At 43.1% G+C, this 19031-nt stretch overlaps 1 protein-coding gene across 1 annotated transcript in view; it reads left to right on the plus strand.

Annotated features, from left to right (window-relative positions):
* LOC124148205 (ubiquitin carboxyl-terminal hydrolase 5-like) overlaps positions 1-9720 on the plus strand; it is a 43013-nt gene extending 33293 nt beyond the window's left edge. The window contains exons 18-20 of the mRNA XM_046519183.2: positions 512-648; positions 1419-1545; positions 3004-9720. Of these exons, the coding sequence (XP_046375139.2) occupies positions 512-648; positions 1419-1545; positions 3004-3176 (437 nt within the window). The 3' untranslated portion in view covers positions 3177-9720. The remainder of the gene's footprint in view (positions 1-511; positions 649-1418; positions 1546-3003) is intronic.
* Positions 9721-19031: the final 9311 nt, after the last annotated feature.

The raw sequence follows: 19031 nt of genomic DNA on the forward strand, positions 1-19031 counted from the left end.
ATTGGTCTGTCAAAGTTCGCGCAAGCTTGGTCTGACATGACCCGTAATGGGATGTCCTCAGATCTTTGTTTAGCGGTATCGAGAACTAAGATCTGATTTTAATGAGATTGTAACATAGTCAGACCGGGCTAGTAGTAAGTATAGTCGGACAAAGCCAGTATCCAGGACATAGTCACACCGGGCTAGTTGCCAAGACACACAGTCAGACCGGGCTAGTTGCCAGGACATATAGTCAGACCGGGCTAGTTGCCAGGACGTATAGTCAGACTGGGCTAGTTGCCAGGACATATAGTCAGACTGGGCTAGTTGCCAGGACATATAGTCAGACTGGGCTAGTTGCTAGCCTATATATTATACTGGACAAATTTAAGAATAAAACCTATGAATTCTTGTACCAGTCAGTTTGATATAGAGAGAGGTAAAGACAGATGATTGATTCCTGTTATATTGATGTTGACATGAGTATTCCACAAAATATTCCTCAACAAAGACTATTGTTCCTTTGTTCCAGACTTTGCAGCCCCTCTTGTGTTGCCAAACTCAGCGGCGGCGGGAGGCGGACAGTTCACCCCGAACGAGGAGTCGCTGGTCATGATCATGTCGATGGGCTTCACCAGGGACCAGGCAGTCAAGGCCCTCAAGGCCACGGTAGGTGAACGTGTACGACTTTAACCGTGTTCAATAGGGCTTGGATGGGTGACTCGGGTCGGGTGGGTCCTGAGTAGGACCTTGGCTCCCTTGTAGGGCTGGAACAGGGTAACTCTGGTACTCGGGTGGGTCCTGAGTAGGACCTAGGCTCCCTTGTAGGGCTGGAACAGGGTAACTCTGGTACTCGGGTCGGGTGGGTCCTGAGTAGGATCCGAGGACCCACAGGACTACCGGACCCATGGTAGTCACATTATATATTGTTTTATGACAATAACCGTAAATCGCCATGGTTACACTACAGGTCCCAAATGTTCGCATTTCTTTCAGACTGTGCACGTATTCCTTCTGACTCATTTTTTTTAATTTGTTGATGCATGTCATGGTATGGATGCTCATGATGTCACTCACTGGATTGTCTGGTCCAGACTTGATTATTTACAAACCGCCGTCATATAGCTGGAATATAGCTGAGTGCGGCGTTAAACAACAAACCAACCAACTGGTCTGCCCTAATGGACAGACCACATGTATCAAAGCTAAGTTGTGCAGAACACAACATTAATTGTCAGTCCCAGGGGATTCTTACCTCTGCCAAACCTTAAGTCTCCCATTCTGAAACAAAACACTGCCTGTAGTTCTTTTCCATTTTGTTTTATATTAATTTACTGCAAGAAGTCATGGAAAAATCTATCTTCTTAAACATCCAAGAGGTCCTTTGTTTTGTCCACACATGCATGTTTGGATCCAGTAGTGTTATCTGTCTTCTTCAGAACAACAATGTAGAGAGAGCAGCTGACTGGATATTTAGCCACGCTGATGAGCTGGATCAGCCAATGGAAACAGATCAGGCCCAGGCCGCTGCCCCGGCAACACCCAAGTTCCGTGACGGGTCAGGAAGTAAGTGTCGAGTGTTATGTGTCGATTCCCAATTTGAAATTGTATGTTAACCCAGAAATCTGTACCTAAAAGAACAAATGGTATACAATCAACAACTGTATTACACAATTAACTAGGTTTACAAATCAATACAAATTACTGCACAGCAATTACAATGGCTTATGCAATAGAGTGGAAGTACAATATCCAATGGCTGTATCAAATACAAAATATGATGGCAGTGGTGATAGCCAAAAGTTCAGTGATAATAATATTCACCTATCCACAACATTGGTCAAGCTTCCGAGATAGGCTGGGACTCCGTGGTGAAAAGTAATCTTCCCACGAAATCTGGTCTCGATGTATTGTCAGATGAAATGTCAGATGAAGTGTGAGATGACAGGCACGCGCCCATTTCTCTTACATAGTCTAACTAGCTTCCAGCACTTTCCACTCAGTGCCAGACCAGTCCAGTGTCACTAGAACAGCACAGAATTGTCCACATGTTGCTATAACGCTTTACATGTATCCATGCTATTCCGGAACTTTACAGATAATTTGGACATCTAAATATGATATCTGCCTCACCACTGCTTACATGAAATAGTACTACGTACATTCCTGACAACTAATCATTGTCCAAATACAATGCAATGAACTTCTACTGAATCTCAACAGAACCAGTATAATACAGGTACAATTGTTGATTAACAATTTAAACTGCCATATAACACTTTATAGTTAATGTTGTCTGACACTTCCCCTTGTTATTAGGGGTACGATGCCATGACGGATAAACTTTATTAATATGAAACAATCCAGGTGGTCCTTAACTTCTTTTGAGTAGTATATAATCAGTCTTGACACAGTATTGCCTCATGCTTGCTTTAAGACTGTGGAAACATCTGGTTTAAATTTGATCTCCAAATGTTGAAAGTGCCAACGTACCCAAGCATTGTGGATCATTGCTCATTGTATCAATAGACTGCCTCCGTGGTCTAGAGGTAGAGCGTCCGCCCGGAGAGCGGAAGGTCCGGGGTTCGATCCCCGGCCGTGTCATACCGAAAGACGTTAAAAGATGGTACTTGTTGTTACCCTGTCTGGCCCTCGGCAAATAGGGGCTAAAACAAGGACTGGTCAGCTCGGAGTCAGTATACTTTGTCTGAGTGGGGTATTCATGTTAAACTGCGGCATGGTATCTCAGTGGGCTAGCACTATAAATCGGCATAAGTCTGGACTAGTACAAGCAGCCACACACACACACACACGTGCATGCACGTCGCTATATAAGTGCAATAATCTTGGACGCGACGTTAAACCCAATTTCACCTCACCTCGCCTCACCCATTGTATCACTATCTGGTTTGTCTTGTCCAGACTCATGCAGTTACAGGCATCTGTCCTGTAGCTCGATAGTTGCTGAGTGCAGGGTTAAATGACACACAAACCTAATTGTTCCTGCTCTGTTCTTTCTCACAGAATATCAACTTGTGGCTTTCATCAGTCACATGGGCACATCTACCAACGTGGGCCACTACGTCTGTCACATTCTCAAGGATGGGAAGTGGGTGATCTATAACGACGAGAAGGTGGCACAGTCGGAAAATCCCCCTAAAGACCTGGCCTATCTGTACCTGTACCGGAGATGCTGAACACCCCAGGCAGTACTACACGACAAATCCTTACTACCCAACGCTTGAGAAATGTCAAGCCTAAATAATCCCAGCACCTGCAGTATGTTACCAAGTCAGCAACATGTCGTATATTCTGTGGGCTCTTTATGACATTGTTGGACTGGTCAGTCATTCGGTGAGAATGCTATAACCCTTTTTCACTACACCTCACAGGTAAACAGCTGACGATGTTGGTGTGGGAACATTTCAGGATAAATCTGTGTTGAGGTCAAACTCGTTCAGTGGTTTGTAAGCACCATAGCCATGGGAATATTTGACCTTCTTCACTCTTGGGTTCAGATCACAGATTCGCTCTCATTGGTTGGAATCTGGACAGGATGATCCTGAGTTCAGATCGATTGTCGCCCCTGGTTTGTCGGGGCCAGACATGTGCTTGTTGCATTCTCCAATGTTATAAATATCTAACACAGGCATTACTTTGGGCTTTCAACATTAAGGTGACGTGCTATGATATAACTTAGATGCTTTTCATTGTGGCATTAAGCTCACTCTTTCTACTTGATAATATAGATCTGCCCTGTGAAGATGTGCGTTAGAACTGGTCTTCAGCAACCAATGTTTGTTGTAAGAGGCAGACTAACAGGATCAGGTGGTCAGACCGCTGACTTACTTGATATATGTCTTTGTATGCCACTTGTCTAGATCGATGCTCTTTGTGGCAATCACTGGAATGTCTCGTCCAGACTTGATTTTTTAGAGGCCGCCGTCATATAGCATGCATATTGCTGAGTGCGGCGTTAAACAACAAACAAACAATCAACATAGATGTAGGTCATTCATCACATTATAAGTCGATCTAAATGATTGATCTTTAAAAAAGTACTGTAGTTCAACGAGTAGAGTTCTTTGTTATAACGGAGAACTCCGCTACCCCGTTGAATGATAGACAAGGTCAATCACTGAGCTGGAATAATGCTTAGTGCCAACAATTTTTTATTTTTTATTTTTTTCACCTATTCAGCAAAACTGTTGCTATGAAGTGTGCAGGTTGTCAGTGAAGTACAACGGTGATAGTTTAAATGTTGGCATGTGGCTTCTATAACAACTGTGGCTACAAATCACATCTAGGTAAAAAAAATATATCTTATGACAAAAATGTCTTTGTTGTAAAAAGTTACAGATTCCTGTGTATTGTCTTGCTCAGCTGCCCAAAATATCCTTGTTGCACATAAATCAAAATTATATTGAAGATAGTGTTTATGTGTAAATAATACAGGATATTTGGTTAAATGCTGATACATTTGGATGAAAACTAAAGGCAAAACTCCCCAAACTACTTGTTAGTATCATCTGACATTTTTAAGGAGGCAGATAAATTGTCTGTGTTGGTGTCTACCCGGGACTGGTATTGAGATAGTTAAGCAAACGTTTATGAGTTGTAATTTCCTTTTTGATATTACTGGTGATAATTTTCTTTAGATACATTTTTAATATATCTGGAATAGGAATCAGAATAATGGCAATGTTTGAATAAAATACTTCAGCTGCATAATTTGGTGGAATCAGCTTTAATTGTTAAGAATTTCCCAGAAAATGGCCACGTTCTTCACATGTCAAAAGTTAGTTATGCTACCTTTGCAAAGAGCCAACATTGTGTGACTGGTGTGGCAAACTGTGATGGATGTAACATGCAAAACTGTACTGCTGGGTGGCTGGCAGTGCTACTTGGTGTCAGTGCTAGACTCCTTGTGTGCCTTGTGGTGACCGGTATACAATGCCTAGGGCATCTTTCCCAGACAATTGTTTCCACCAGCTTATTTCAAAGTTTAGTTGCATCTTCCCAGGCAGGTGTTTCCACCAGTCTATATCACATCTAGTTGCATCTTCCCAGACAAGCGTTTCCACCAGCCTATATCACATCTAGTTGCATCTTCCCAGGCAAGCAATTCCACCAGTCTATATCACATCTAGTTGCATCTTCCCAGACAAGTGTTTCCACCAGCCTATATCACATCTAGTTGCATCTGCCCAGACAAGCGTTTCCACCAGCCTATATCACATCTAGTTGCATCTTCCCAGGCAAGCGTTTCCACCAGCCTATATCACATCTAGTTGCATCTTCCCAGACAAGCGTTTCCACCAGCCTATATCACATCTAGTTGCATCTTCCCAGACAAGCGTTTCCACAAGTCTATATCACATCTAGTTGCATCTTCCCAGACAAGCGTTTCCACAAGTCTATATCACATCTAGTTGCATCTTCCCAGACAAGCGTTTCCTCCAGCCTATATCACATCTAGTTGCATCTTCCCAGACAAGCGTTTCCACCAGCCTATATCACATCTAGTTGCATCTTCCCAGGCAAGCGTTTCCACCAGCATATATCACATCTAGTTGCATCTTCCCAGACAAGCGTTTCCACTAGTCTATATCACATCTAGTCGCATCTTCCCAGGCAAGCGTTTCCACCAGTCTATATCACATCTAGTTGCATCTTCCCAGGCAAGCGTTTCCACCAGTCTATATCACATCTAGTTGTATCTTCCCAGACAAGCGTTTCCACCAGCCTATATCACATCTAGTTGCATCTTCCCAGACAGGTGTTTCCACTAGCCTATATCACATCTAGTTGCATCTTCCCAGACAAGCGTTTCCACCAGCCTATATCACATCTAGTTACATCTTCCCAGACAAGCGTTTCCACCAGCCTATATCACATCTAGTTGCATCTTCCCAGACAAGTGTTTCCACCAGTCTATATCACATCTAGTTGCATCTTCCCAGGCAGGTGTTTCCACCAGCCTATATCACATCTAGTTGCATCTTCCCAGGCAAGCGTTTCCACCAGCCTATATCACATCTAGTTGCATCTTCCCAGGCAAGCGTTTCCACCAGCCTATATCACATCTAGTTGCATCTTCCCAGACAAGCGTTTCCACTAGTCTATATCACATCTAGTTGCATCTTCCCAGGCAAGCGTTTCCACCAGCCTATATCACATCTAGTTGCATCTTCCCAGACAAGTGTTTCCACCAGCCTATATCACATCTAGTCGCATCTTCCCAGGCAAGCGTTTCCACCAGCCTATATCACATCTAGTTGCATCTTCCCAGACAAGTGTTTCCACCAGTATTTATCACATCTAGTTGCATCTTCCCAGGCAGGTGTTTCCACCAGCCTATATCACATCTAGTTGCATCTTCCCAGGCAAGCGTTTCCACCAGCCTATATCACATCTAGTTGCATCTTCCCAGGCAAGTGTTTCCACCAGCCTATATCACATCTAGTCGCATCTTCCCAGGCAAGCGTTTCCACCAGCCTATATCACATCTAGTTGCATCTTCCCAGACAAGTGTTTCCACCAGTCTATATCACATCTAGTTGCATCTTCCCAGGCAGGTGTTTCCACCAGCCTATATCACATCTAGTTGCATCTTCCCAGGCAAGCGTTTCCACCAGCCTATATCACATCTAGTTGCATCTTCCCAGGCAAGCGTTTCCACCAGCCTATATCACATCTAGTTGCATCTTCCCAGGCAAGTGTTTCCACCAGCCTATATCACATCTAGTTGCATCTTCCCAGACAAGCGTTTCCACCAGCCTATATCACATCTAGTTGCATCTTCCCAGACAAGCGTTACCACCAGTCTATATCACATCTAGTCGTATCTTCCCAGACAAGCGTTTCCACCAGCCTATATCACATCTAGTTGTATCTTCCCAGACAAGCGTTTCCACCAGTCTATATCACATCTAGTTGTATCTTCCCAGACAAGCGTTTCCACCAGCCTATATCACATCTAGTTGCATCTTCCCAGGCAAGCGTTTCCACCAGCCTATATCACATCTAGTTGCATCTTCCCAGGCAAGTGTTTCCACCAGCCTATATCACATCTAGTTGCATCTTCCCAGACAAGCGTTTCCACCAGTCTATATCACATCTAGTTGCATCTTCCCAGACAAGCGTTTCCACCAGCCTATATCACATCTAGTTGCATCTTCCCAGGCAAGCGTTTCCAATCACATCTAGTTGCATCTTCCCAGACAAGTGTTTCCACCAGCCTATATCACATCTAGTTGCATCTTCCCAGACAAGCGTTTCCACCAGCCTATATCACATCTAGTTGCATCTTCCCAGGCAAGCGTTTCCAATCACATCTAGTTGCATCTTCCCAGACAAGCGTTTCCACCAGTCTATATCACATCTAGTTGCATCTTCCCAGACAAGCGTTTCCACCAGCCTATATCACATCTAGTTGCATCTTCCCAGGCAAGCGTTTCCAATCACATCTAGTTGCATCTTCCCAGACAAGTGTTTCCACCAGCCTATATCACATCTAGTCGCATCTTCCCAGGCAAGCGTTTCCACCAGCCTATATCACATCTAGTTGCATCTTCCCAGGCAAGTGTTTCCACCAGCCTATATCACATCTAGTTGCATCTTCCCAGACAAGCGTTTCCACCAGCCTATATCACATCTAGTTGCATCTTCCCAGGCAAGCGTTTCCAATCACATCTAGTTGCATCTTCCCAGACAAGTGTTTCCACCAGCCTATATCACATCTAGTTGCATCTTCCCAGGCAAGCGTTTCCAATCACATCTAGTTGCATCTTCCCAGACAAGCGTTTCCACCAGCCTGTATCACATCTAGTTGCATCTTCCCAGACAAGCATTTCCACCAGCCTGTATCACATCTAGTTGCATCTTCCCAGACAAGCGTTTCCACCAGCCTATATCACATCTAGTTGCATCTAACCAGGAAAGCATTTCCACCAGTCTATATCAAAGACTTGTCACGAGGCACTTGTGGACATGCTTGCTCGGGAAGATGTACCTGGCGGTGTAAGCAACAAGTTTCTTACCATGAGAAGCGTCCATAACCAAAAGAAATTAGTAATTGTGTAATTATAATTATTCAGGGAGCTTGTTTTTGATCTTCAGAATCCCAGAGAATAGCTGCAGGACTAAGCATTGTTCAGTCAATCTGAACTACTTGCTGTCACATTGCTGGTGCATATAGAGAATCTCACCTGAGTGTCTTTTGATATCAAGTATATCAACCCGAGTTGATAGAAGTGGTAAAACTCCAAGGCTTGGAACGAGAGAGATTTATTTATCATCCAACATCATTCTTCCAACTTTTCAGTTTGTAGACAGTAATAAGCAGTGTCTTAAGTGTAAAAAGTACTGCTAACAGCTTCAGTAGCAGAGCCATAAGTGATGTCATATGATTGTGACGTCATGGTAACCAATGATGTCACAACGGTCTGCAAAGCATTGTGATGCAATTTCATTGCAGCGATATCTACAATGTAGGAGCCAGTTTTGGATGATAAATGGTAATAACCACTTACAGCTCTATTCACTGATCTTTTTTCAAAGTGGGTCACAGTTAGAGTAGAGGTGATAGTAGTCATGTTGCTTAGATTGATTTATAAGCTGGGACTCCAAAAGCAGTCTTGGCAGTAATCTTTATTGTAAGGCCATGAATAAGTAACCTTGCCCAAATGGGCTGTGGGGTAGCCTAGTGGTTTAAGAGTTCGCTTGTCACGTCAAAGACCCTGGTTCGATTCCCCACATGGTCACTGGATCAATGTGCACTCAACTATCATCCTCGACTCCCTGGGGAGTATGCACCCCATGCTGCCTGTTAAGCCCTAGAAGGTTAACAACCACATTGCCATCACATCCTACCAGGTACCCATTAACTGCTGGGAAAACAGAGGCATGATGACAAACACACTAGGTACTGTAACAGTTTTGTACAAGGATTGTTCATCCAACGTCTTAACTTGCCTGTTTGGGCAGGAATACATTTTACTCGACACCTTCTGCCTGTTTGGTAATGGATGTGGATGAGCTCCTTCCTTTGCCACAGAATTACTATCTAAGTTTTTCAGACCCAATTTTGCTATATAAAAAAAGGACTAGATTTTGGGGGGCTCTTTCCACATAGCAACTTAAAACAAATGCGTTTGTTATTAAATGTAAATTTACCAAAGGTGATGAAATTGTGATGTATTTGTAGAAAAGTGGCCCCAAGGTATGTCACTGATGAGGTGGCTACAAGCCATTATGAAACTTCTATTCTTGATGTTTGAGTTGCTTTCTTCTGCTTTTTCTGAGCTTTATCATCCTAATTTTCCTATCAGTGAGTGAGTGAGTGAGTATGGTTTTACTCCTCTTTTAGAAACATTCCAGCAATATGATGTCGGGGGACACCAGAAATGGGCTCCAGACATTGTACCCATGTCGGGAATGGAACCCAGGTCTTCGGCGTGATGAGTGAACACTTTAACCACTAGGCTACCCGACCACCCCTATGTTGCATCAAACATATGGCAGAGAGTGTCCGGTAAAGTGCAAGTGTAATCCTGTTTGTTAGGTTACTTTGTTTCTAGTTTCTTGTTAGTTGCATAACGACCGATACAAGCTTCACCATCACTGTACAGTTGTGCAGTGAATATAAGTACATGTGCTTCAACTGTAAAAACAGAATTATATTCTGTGATATTTGTCTTTATTTTTATTTGAAAATAAATATAAATGTTCAGAATGTTGTGTGACGTGTCTTTGTTATATTTACATATGTCACTTGAGTGCACTGACCAGGTGGGAGACCTGTGAAGATCCAGGGTAGAGAATAGGTTGGTTGGTTGATTAACGCTGCACTCAGCAATATTCCAGCTATATGACAGCGGTCTGTAAATAATGGAGTCTGGACCAGACAATCCAGTGATTAACATCATGGGCATCGATCCACGCAATTGGGATCGATGACATACATCAACAAAGTCAGTGAGCCTGACCACCCAATCCCGTTAGTCGCCTCTTACGACAACCAAAGTTGCCTTTTATGGCAAGCATAGGTTGCTGAAGACCTATTCTACACTGGATCTTCACGGGTCAGTAGAGAATAGGTCTTCAGCAACCCATGCTTGCCGTGAAAGGCAACTATGCTTTCGTAAGAGGAGATCGGGTAGGTTGATGCATGTCATCGCATTCCAATTGCGTGGATTGATGCTCATGATTTCAACCACTAGAATGTCTGGTCCAGATTCATTCTTACAGACCACCTTCATATAGCTGGAATATGCTGAGTGCTGCGTTAAACAACAAACAAAACCACATGGGAATTACTGGAATGAATAGCTCCCCACAACACAAGCCTATGGAGGTGTGTAGAGGTTTGGTTGTTATAGAATAACCCACGAGAGTAGTATATAGTGAGGGCGCAGGAACCCCTTTTGGTTGATCCGGTTGATCCAGGCGGATGCGAAGGTGATTGGCTGATCCAAGTCACGTGATCGGATAGGATGACTCATGCATCAACAGCGCGTCACAGGTGAGGGGGAATGAAAGGTGTGTGTGTATAAGACAGAAAAGAATTCGTAAGTAAACAAAAGTAAAGGGTATTCGATAGAGCTATGCGTATGGCGTGCTGCCCTGAATAGACAAGCAGCCCAGTTTGAATCGAGCGCGCTGGACAACTCACGTGACCACGTCGTTTCAAATTGTTTAATGGTTTCGTTTATTTCAAGCGTTAGTAGAAATTACAATTAGTCTACAACTCACGTAGTCGTTTCAAATTGACCGCGCTCGCGAGAGCGTGCGATCTGGTTTTGATGAATGCAGGGTGTGTCTTGAAAGTACAACCATACCGCAATAGAGACGATGACAAATAAACCCTACGGTTTGAGTTTTAACCGTGTAACATATTATTTTGAAAATAGATAAAAAACCGATAACTACATGTAGCAATGTGACGGCACGAAGCTAGGTTTGTTGGGAAAGTGATGGAAGCAATCTATAGGACATTTTCATGTTTACAATACTCACCCTTAATTCGAAGAGAGAACAGAGTTTATCATGGAAAAATGTTTCACGAGGAAAATGTTTTATTGGAAATATAGGTTTATTCATAGCTAATGTATAGCAGAGAGACTAAGCCACCGACCGCCCATAACAATGTCAACATACCCCGGCCTTACAATTAATGTCAACATACCAGCCTCGCCTGAAGCATCCCATTCATAAATGGTGTGAGCAGTGTCCCGTATTTATGAAACGTTAGGGAAGATGTGTTGTACATTTGTTATTTTAAAAGGGAGTTATTTCAGAGAGGATATATATATGGGTATTCCCCCCTCATTAAACTTTTCTTTCGTTGGTGTCTATTAAACGTATCCGGTATTTAATACATTTGAATGATGTAGGAAAAGTATGTGCGTGAAGATGTTGTACCTATATCCGAACACGAATGTATGACACAGGAAGGGTGTGTGGAATGCACTCGTCCTTGTAAGGGTAAAATACGCGTTTAAACTCACCATTTAAATGATGATGACATTACTTTTTAGATGTATAATTGGTATCAGTGAGTGAGTGAATTTAGTTTTACGCCCCACTCGGCTTTATTCCAGCTCTAGGACGGTGGTCTGTCAATAAACGAGCTTGGACCAGACAATCCAGTGATCAACAGCATGAACAGCGATCTGTGCAACTAGGAACCGACGGCACGTGTCATCCGAGTCGGACCAACCGATCCCCGTCAGTCGCCGATAAGCATGGGTTACTGAAGGTCGATTTTTATAACCCGGGACCTTCACGGGTGTAGTATGACGAAGACTATATACTCATATGCAAAAAAACTGAGAAAAAAAAACCAAACAATTCATTCGTAGCATTTATTGATTCGAGTCAATCGGTTCCATACAAAGCCGTGATATACGAATGGACAATAGTATTCACTCTGGAACATTATTTAGTCACTCATATACACATGCTGCTGCTGCTGCTCGAAGGCCCTATTGTTTAAACAGCGAGTCCACGTTTTGAAACACATTTCGCACTGTTGAATGTTTCCTTTTCTACGCTGTTTTAAGGTTGAATGGTTGTCTATAGTCTATGCTTTATCCATTGCTTGTAACGATTTCCGTCCAGGCGGTCCCAGTTTCACCATTCCTCTCACGTAGAGGGAAATTCGGCGTTTCTTATCGTTCAAACGCCTCAGTTTACGAGGTGTTTTCAAAATATGAATCAAACTAGACGCGTGGCGTTGACTCGGCATTCTCTTCTGACTGTTAGACTGATATAGTAGTGATGGGTATTTATGCCTAATCGTTCTGCTCACGGTCATCATCCTCCTCCTCGTCATCACCGTCGTTATCCTCTGCAACGCTATCAGATTCAGTCTCACTTTCTATTTCCGGCATATCCATCAAAGGCAGGATCTCTTTCATCTTGGGTTTTAGGAGGAGTTTGATTTTATTTTTGAGAACGGATTGTTCCGTGGAAGGATTCATGTCTCCGAGGAAAATGTTTTATTGGAAATATATGTCGAAGCAGGTTTATTCATAGCTAATATATAGCAGAGAGACTAAGCGACCGGCCGCCCATAACAATGTCAACATACCCCGGCCTTACAATTAATGTCAACATAACAGCCTCGCCTGAAGCTTCCCATTCATAAATTGTGTGAGCAGTGTCCCGTATTTATGATACGTTAGGGAACATGGGTTGTACATTTGTTATTTTAAAAGGGAGTTATTTCAGAGAGGATATATATGGGTATTCCCCCCCTCATTAAACTTTTCTTTCGTTGGTGTCTATTAAACGTATCCGGTATTTAATACATTTGAATGATGTAGGAAAGTATGTGCGTGAAGATGTTGTACCTATATCCGAACACGAATGTATGACACCTTTCAATAGATCAATTACGGTTCTAACCACGACACGCAACATGACTATGAGCGTGGTTAGCAGTTCATATTTATAAACACATCGTAAATGACAGATTTCTGATGAATGAACTCGCCCGCACACATGTCTATAGGGTTATGTTCGCCCGAATTGTAAACAGTGACACATTGATAACAGGAAGGGTGTGTGGAATGCACTCGTCCTTGTAAGGGTAAAATACGCGTTTAAACTCACCATTTAAATGATGACATTACTTTTTAGATGTATTGGCATCAGTGAGTGAGTGAATTTAGTTTTACGCCACACTCGGCATTATTCCAGCTCTAGGGCGGTGGTCTGTCAATAAACGAGCTTGGAACAGACAATCCAGTGATCAACAGCATGAGCAGCGATCTGTGCAACTAGGAACCGATGGCACGTGTCATCCGAGTCGGACCAACCGATCCCCGTCAGTCGCCGATAAGCATGGGTTACTGAAGGTCGATTCTATAACCCGGGACCTTCACGGGTGTAGTATGACGAAGACTATATACTAATATGATCGCTTTTTTAATATACTCACAAGTGTGCTGTGAAGAAAAGAGTGTCTTCCAAGATTCCCTGCACGTGTAAGACAGTATAAACTCTACAGTAGTGTAGCCCGACAAACAGTTTTACTCTCGCCAGCAAACGGATTGGACGTGAACAACATGAAGAAAGCATCAGAGATTAGACTTGACCCTAGAGATATATTTAGGAAGACTACGTTGAGAAAATCACAACAGAGAAAGAAACCACAAGCAGCCAAGAAGTCGACGCTGAAGACAAAGAAGAGACAGGTAACACCTAAAAAGAAAACGATGACAGCCAAACAGGGATCGAAGACAACACCCCAACCCGTGAAAATACAACATGTGTCGGAGGTGAAGGCTGTGGTGGAACGGGCACTTGCTGCCTTGAAGCGTCAACAGAGTCAAGGGTATAAAAGAAAGCTTCATACCCTCTAATCGCACACCGTATTGGATCACCATGGGGGTTGCCACCTGTCCGGACTGTGAAAAAATGTTTTCAAGGAGAGATGTCATGTTACGACACAGGAGAAATAAACATAGCATACCGCCGCCGCCGTTACAAGCCCACCCGCCGCCGCAAGTCCACTCGCCATTACAAGCCCACCCGCTAACGCCGCCGCCGCAAGCCCATCCGCTACCGCCGCCGCAAATCCACCCGCCATTACAAGCCCACCCGCTAACGCCGCCGCCGCCGCAAGTCCACCCACCGCCGCCGCCGCCGCTACGTCAAGCCAACCCGCCGTTCCAAGCCCATCCACCGCCGCCGCCGCCATCGCAAGTCCACTCGTGGCTGCCTCATTTACCATGTATATCTGATTTTCGAGAACAATTCAAGTTCCTGATTCCCTCAAATGCGCTGGTTGTGGGACCCAGTGGTTGTGGAAAGTCTGTGTTTACCTCTCATGTACTCCGGCATGGCCTGATCCAACCCCAACCTACCCGCATCGTTTGGTGTTATACTCAATGGCAGCCATTATATCAGGACCTCGGTGAGCAGCTGCCTCAGCTGACCTTTGTCAAAGGAATTCCCTACGATATCTTGGACGAGGATTACTTTGATGCTCGTCAACAGAACGTGTTGGTCCTGGATGATTTCCTGGCCGAAGCAAAGCACGACAAGCGTATTTCGCGGTTGTTTACTCAAACCTCACATCACAAGAATGTATTGATCTTTCTCTTGATACAAAATCTGTTTCCGAGGGGTAAGGAATCGAGAGACATTGCTTTGAATGCGCATTATGTGACCCTGTTTCATTCCCCCATAGATAAACAGCAAATCAAACTCTTCGCTCGTAGAATTTTCCCCGAACATATGGATCACTTTATGGCTATGTATGAAAAGGTTACTGAAACACCCTATGGACAACTCACCATCGATCTAAAACCTACCACCAAAGATAAGGATCGACTGCATGTTAACCTCATAAATGAGGAAAACAGGAGAACAACAGCACAGTCTGAACCTGATCTGCGTAGGGAGAAGTTGACTACAACAGAATCTCTGGATCGTCCTCTGACACAAGAAGAGAGATTGCCCCAACATCAGCTCACGCCAATTGAAACCGATTCAGACACGAGTAGTGAGACATCATTGACTATGGCCACGGCTTGCGCAGATTGCGGGGTGCTGATAGATAACATGCACGATCTACAGCGACATATCAAACACTGGTGTCCGGCCAATAGCCTTCAACCTAAGAGAAAGCGTGCCAGGCTCGAGAGTGATGACGATGACAGTGACTTTGACGACCTAGCCTCTTCCCAGAAAGGCAGTGGTCTTGCCGTCAAACCTCCACGTGGGAAGTCAACATTCACTAATATGGAAGCCGAGGAGTGGCAAAATGTAGGCTTACAACGCATCTGGAAGCAGGTGTACGATACGTTTCATGTCAAGATGAAACTGCAGAAAAAACAGTACAAGCGACAGGGACGAACGCAAGAATGGATTGAGAGAAGATTGAAACTGAGGTGGGAGGATCTAGTGCGTAGTACTCTCAACTATGCGATGGAATATACCACGTACTTTAAAGAGGCACCTCTGTTTCAAAACATGCTATACAACCTGGGAGACATGAATCCTTCCACGGAACAATCCGTTCTCAAAAATAAAATCAAACTCCTCCTAAAACCCAAGATGAAAGAGATCCTGCCTTTGATGGATATGCCGGAAATAGAAAGTGAGACTGAATCTGATAGCGTTGCAGAGGATAACGACGGTGATGACGAGGAGGAGGATGATGACCGTGAGCAGAACGATTAGGCATAAATACCCATCACTACTATATCAGTCTAACAGTCAGAAGAGAATGCCGAGTCAACGCCACGCGTCTAGTTTGATTCATATTTTGAAAACACCTCGTAAACTGAGGCGTTTGAACGATAAGAAACGCCGAATTTCCCTCTACGTGAGAGGAATGGTGAAACTGGGACCGCCTGGACGGAAATCGTTACAAGCAATGGATAAAGCATAGACTATAGACAACCATTCAACCTTAAAACAGCGTAGAAAAGGAAACATTCAACAGTGCGAAATGTGTTTCAAAACGTGGACTCGCTGTTTAAACAATAGGGCCTTCGAGCAGCAGCAGCAGCATGTGTATATGAGTGACTAAATAATGTTCCAGAGTGAATACTATTGTCCATTCGTATATCACGGCTTTGTATGGAACCGATTGACTCGAATCAATAAATGCTACGAATGAATTGTTTGGTTTTTCTCAGTTTTTTTGCATATGAGTATATAGTCTTCGTCATACTACACCCGTGAAGGTCCCGGGTTATAAAAATCGACCTTCAGTAACCCATGCTTATCGGCGACTGACGGGGATCGGTTGGTCCGACTCGGATGACACGTGCCGTCGGTTCCTAGTTGCACAGATCGCTGTTCATGCTGTTGATCACTGGATTGTCTGGTCCAAGCTCGTTTATTGACAGACCACCGTCCTAGAGCTGGAATAAAGCCGAGTGGGGCGTAAAACTAAATTCACTCACTCACTGATACCAATTATACATCTAAAAAGTAATGTCATCATCATTTAAATGGTGAGTTTAAACGCGTATTTTACCCTTACAAGGACGAGTGCATTCCACACACCCTTCCTGTGTCATACATTCGTGTTCGGATATAGGTACAACATCTTCACGCACATACTTTTCCTACATCATTCAAATGTATTAAATACCGGATACGTTTAATAGACACCAACGAAAGAAAAGTTTAATGAGGGGGGAATACCCATATATATCCTCTCTGAAATAACTCCCTTTTAAAATAACAAATGTACAACACATCTTCCCTAACGTATCATAAATACGGGACACTGCTCACACAATTTATGAAGAGAAGAAGAAGAAGAAAATTATTTTATTTTCGTGTCACACACTGTACAGCAGTGACAATAAAAATACATAAATAGTGTGTACAGTGTCCGGCCATTATGGCCTACGAGACACGCAGGACGTCACATACATATAAGTAAAAATGAGAAATATCACAGCACATACATATACATAAAAATGAGTTATCACCAGTTATCACAGTACATACATATACATAAAAATGAGTTATCACCAGTTATCACCGGTTATCGCCAGTTATCAGAACATTCTGATACTAAGATACATGGAACTAGGCTGGTAGAGACGAAAGACACAGTTGTCTTCGCTCATACATGTGGTGAAGAAGCGCGGCTAGGGGTCTGACCACCTTATTGTTCCGCATAAAGAACACGGTCTGGTCGGCAGCGGACATCTGTATAAAGTTTGGATTTGATTGAGAAGCTAAATTCCATAAATCATAGCGTAAATCTGTATAGAGAGAACATTCAGCAAAAAAGTGTATTTCATCCTCAACAGCATTGCAATTACAGAATTTACACATACGTTCAATAAGCGGTGTTTTCGGGCGGGTGAATCTTCCTAATTCTATTTCTAATGGCAGTGAGCCGCAGCGAAACTTACTTAATATACTGCGCTGACATCTGTTCATCAATAAACTGACATGGGGTTCTACTGATAAAGAATCTTTAAATAATCTGTATGTACGTAACTTATTACCATTTACCTGGCCCGTATCGTTCCAGAGTCCATGTAACCAATCAGAATGGTCTAAGGATAACAGACATACTTTAGACAAGTTAAACTCTTCAGTAGAAATATTATTTAGATCATAAATTGGTAAATGTAAACTGACAAAGTAGTTGAAAACTGTATTATTCCAGGATCTACGGAATTTTACTGACCATCTGCAAATAATACTCAGCATTCGGGATTGATCTGCAGCATGCAAACTGCGCCAGAACCGAAGAATTTCAATCTTTTGTTTTGTAAATGAGGATGTCCAGCCCATTTCACCACGGACAGCCAAATTTGGAGTCTTTCTACCGACTGCTAAGAAAAATCTACACGCTCGGTTTTGGACAGCATTTATACAGCTAAATTCCTTAGTTCCCCAAATTGCCGATCCATAAGATAAGATAGGCTGGACCAAGTTATTGTACAAAGTTGTAAAAATGTTATAAGCTAAACCACCAACTGCTTTGAATTTACAAATTATAACACCAAGTGCCCTATTTGCAGATTTAGCTATTTCTTTAACTGTAAAATTCAAATCAAGATGTTCCTGTAGCCAGACACCTAGGTATTTATAAGCGTGAGTACTTTCAACCTGGTCAGACCCAATTGTAAACACAAAATCGGACATTTTAATGTAACTGGGACGATAGTGCACAACTTTAGTTTTCTTGATGTTGACAAGTAAGCGCCAACGTGCGCACCAGTTTGCTACACAGTCTAACATCCGCTGTAAAGAGTGCTCGTCAGGTGCTACGAGAGCAACATCGTCAGCATACATTAGGATACTCAGCATGTCAGTGTCCAGGTGGATACCACAGTGTAAGCTATTAATTTCAGCAGCTAAATCATTTATAAATACAGAGAACAAAGTTGGTGATAAAACACACCCTTGGCGTACACCTGAGTCAACTGGAAAGCGGTCTGTGTGGTGATCATTTACTCTAACACATGACCAAGTATCGTCATACATTGCCTGGACTGCTTGAAGAAAATTACCGTTAACACCAATTTTCATAAGTTTATACCATAGACATTTACGGTTAATTTTATCAAAAGCTTTCATAGCATCAATGTAACACACAAATGTCGATTGTTTTGATAGTTTCCTATTATTTATCACTGTGAATAAGCTGTAAATGTGCTCTTGTGTATTTCTCTTTGATCGGAATCCGTTTTGTTCATCTACCAGTATGTTATTCACCTCTAGCCAATTACTAAAACGGCAATTTAATATATCAGAATAAATCTTACAAGGCACGGACAGGAGAGCAATACCCCGGTAGCCCAACGGGTCGCGGGGATCAGTGTCACTTTTTTTAATTGGGTTAATCAAACTTGTTCGCCACGAGTCGGGGCATACCTTGTTATCAAAGCAATAGGAAAACATTCTAAATAAGATATCGATGCAAGTATCGTTCTTTAGGGCCTCAGCCGGGAGTAGGTCAAAACCAACTGCTTTCCCGCGCTTTGCTCGTGCAACTGCACGAACAACTTCCGACACTGTAATCGGTGAATCTAGGTCACGGGTATCAAACTGACAGT

This window comes from Haliotis rufescens, unplaced genomic scaffold, assembly GCF_023055435.1.
Source record: "Haliotis rufescens isolate VD_foot unplaced genomic scaffold, xgHalRufe1.0.p SCAF_42, whole genome shotgun sequence".
NCBI lineage: Eukaryota > Metazoa > Mollusca > Gastropoda > Lepetellida > Haliotidae > Haliotis > Haliotis rufescens.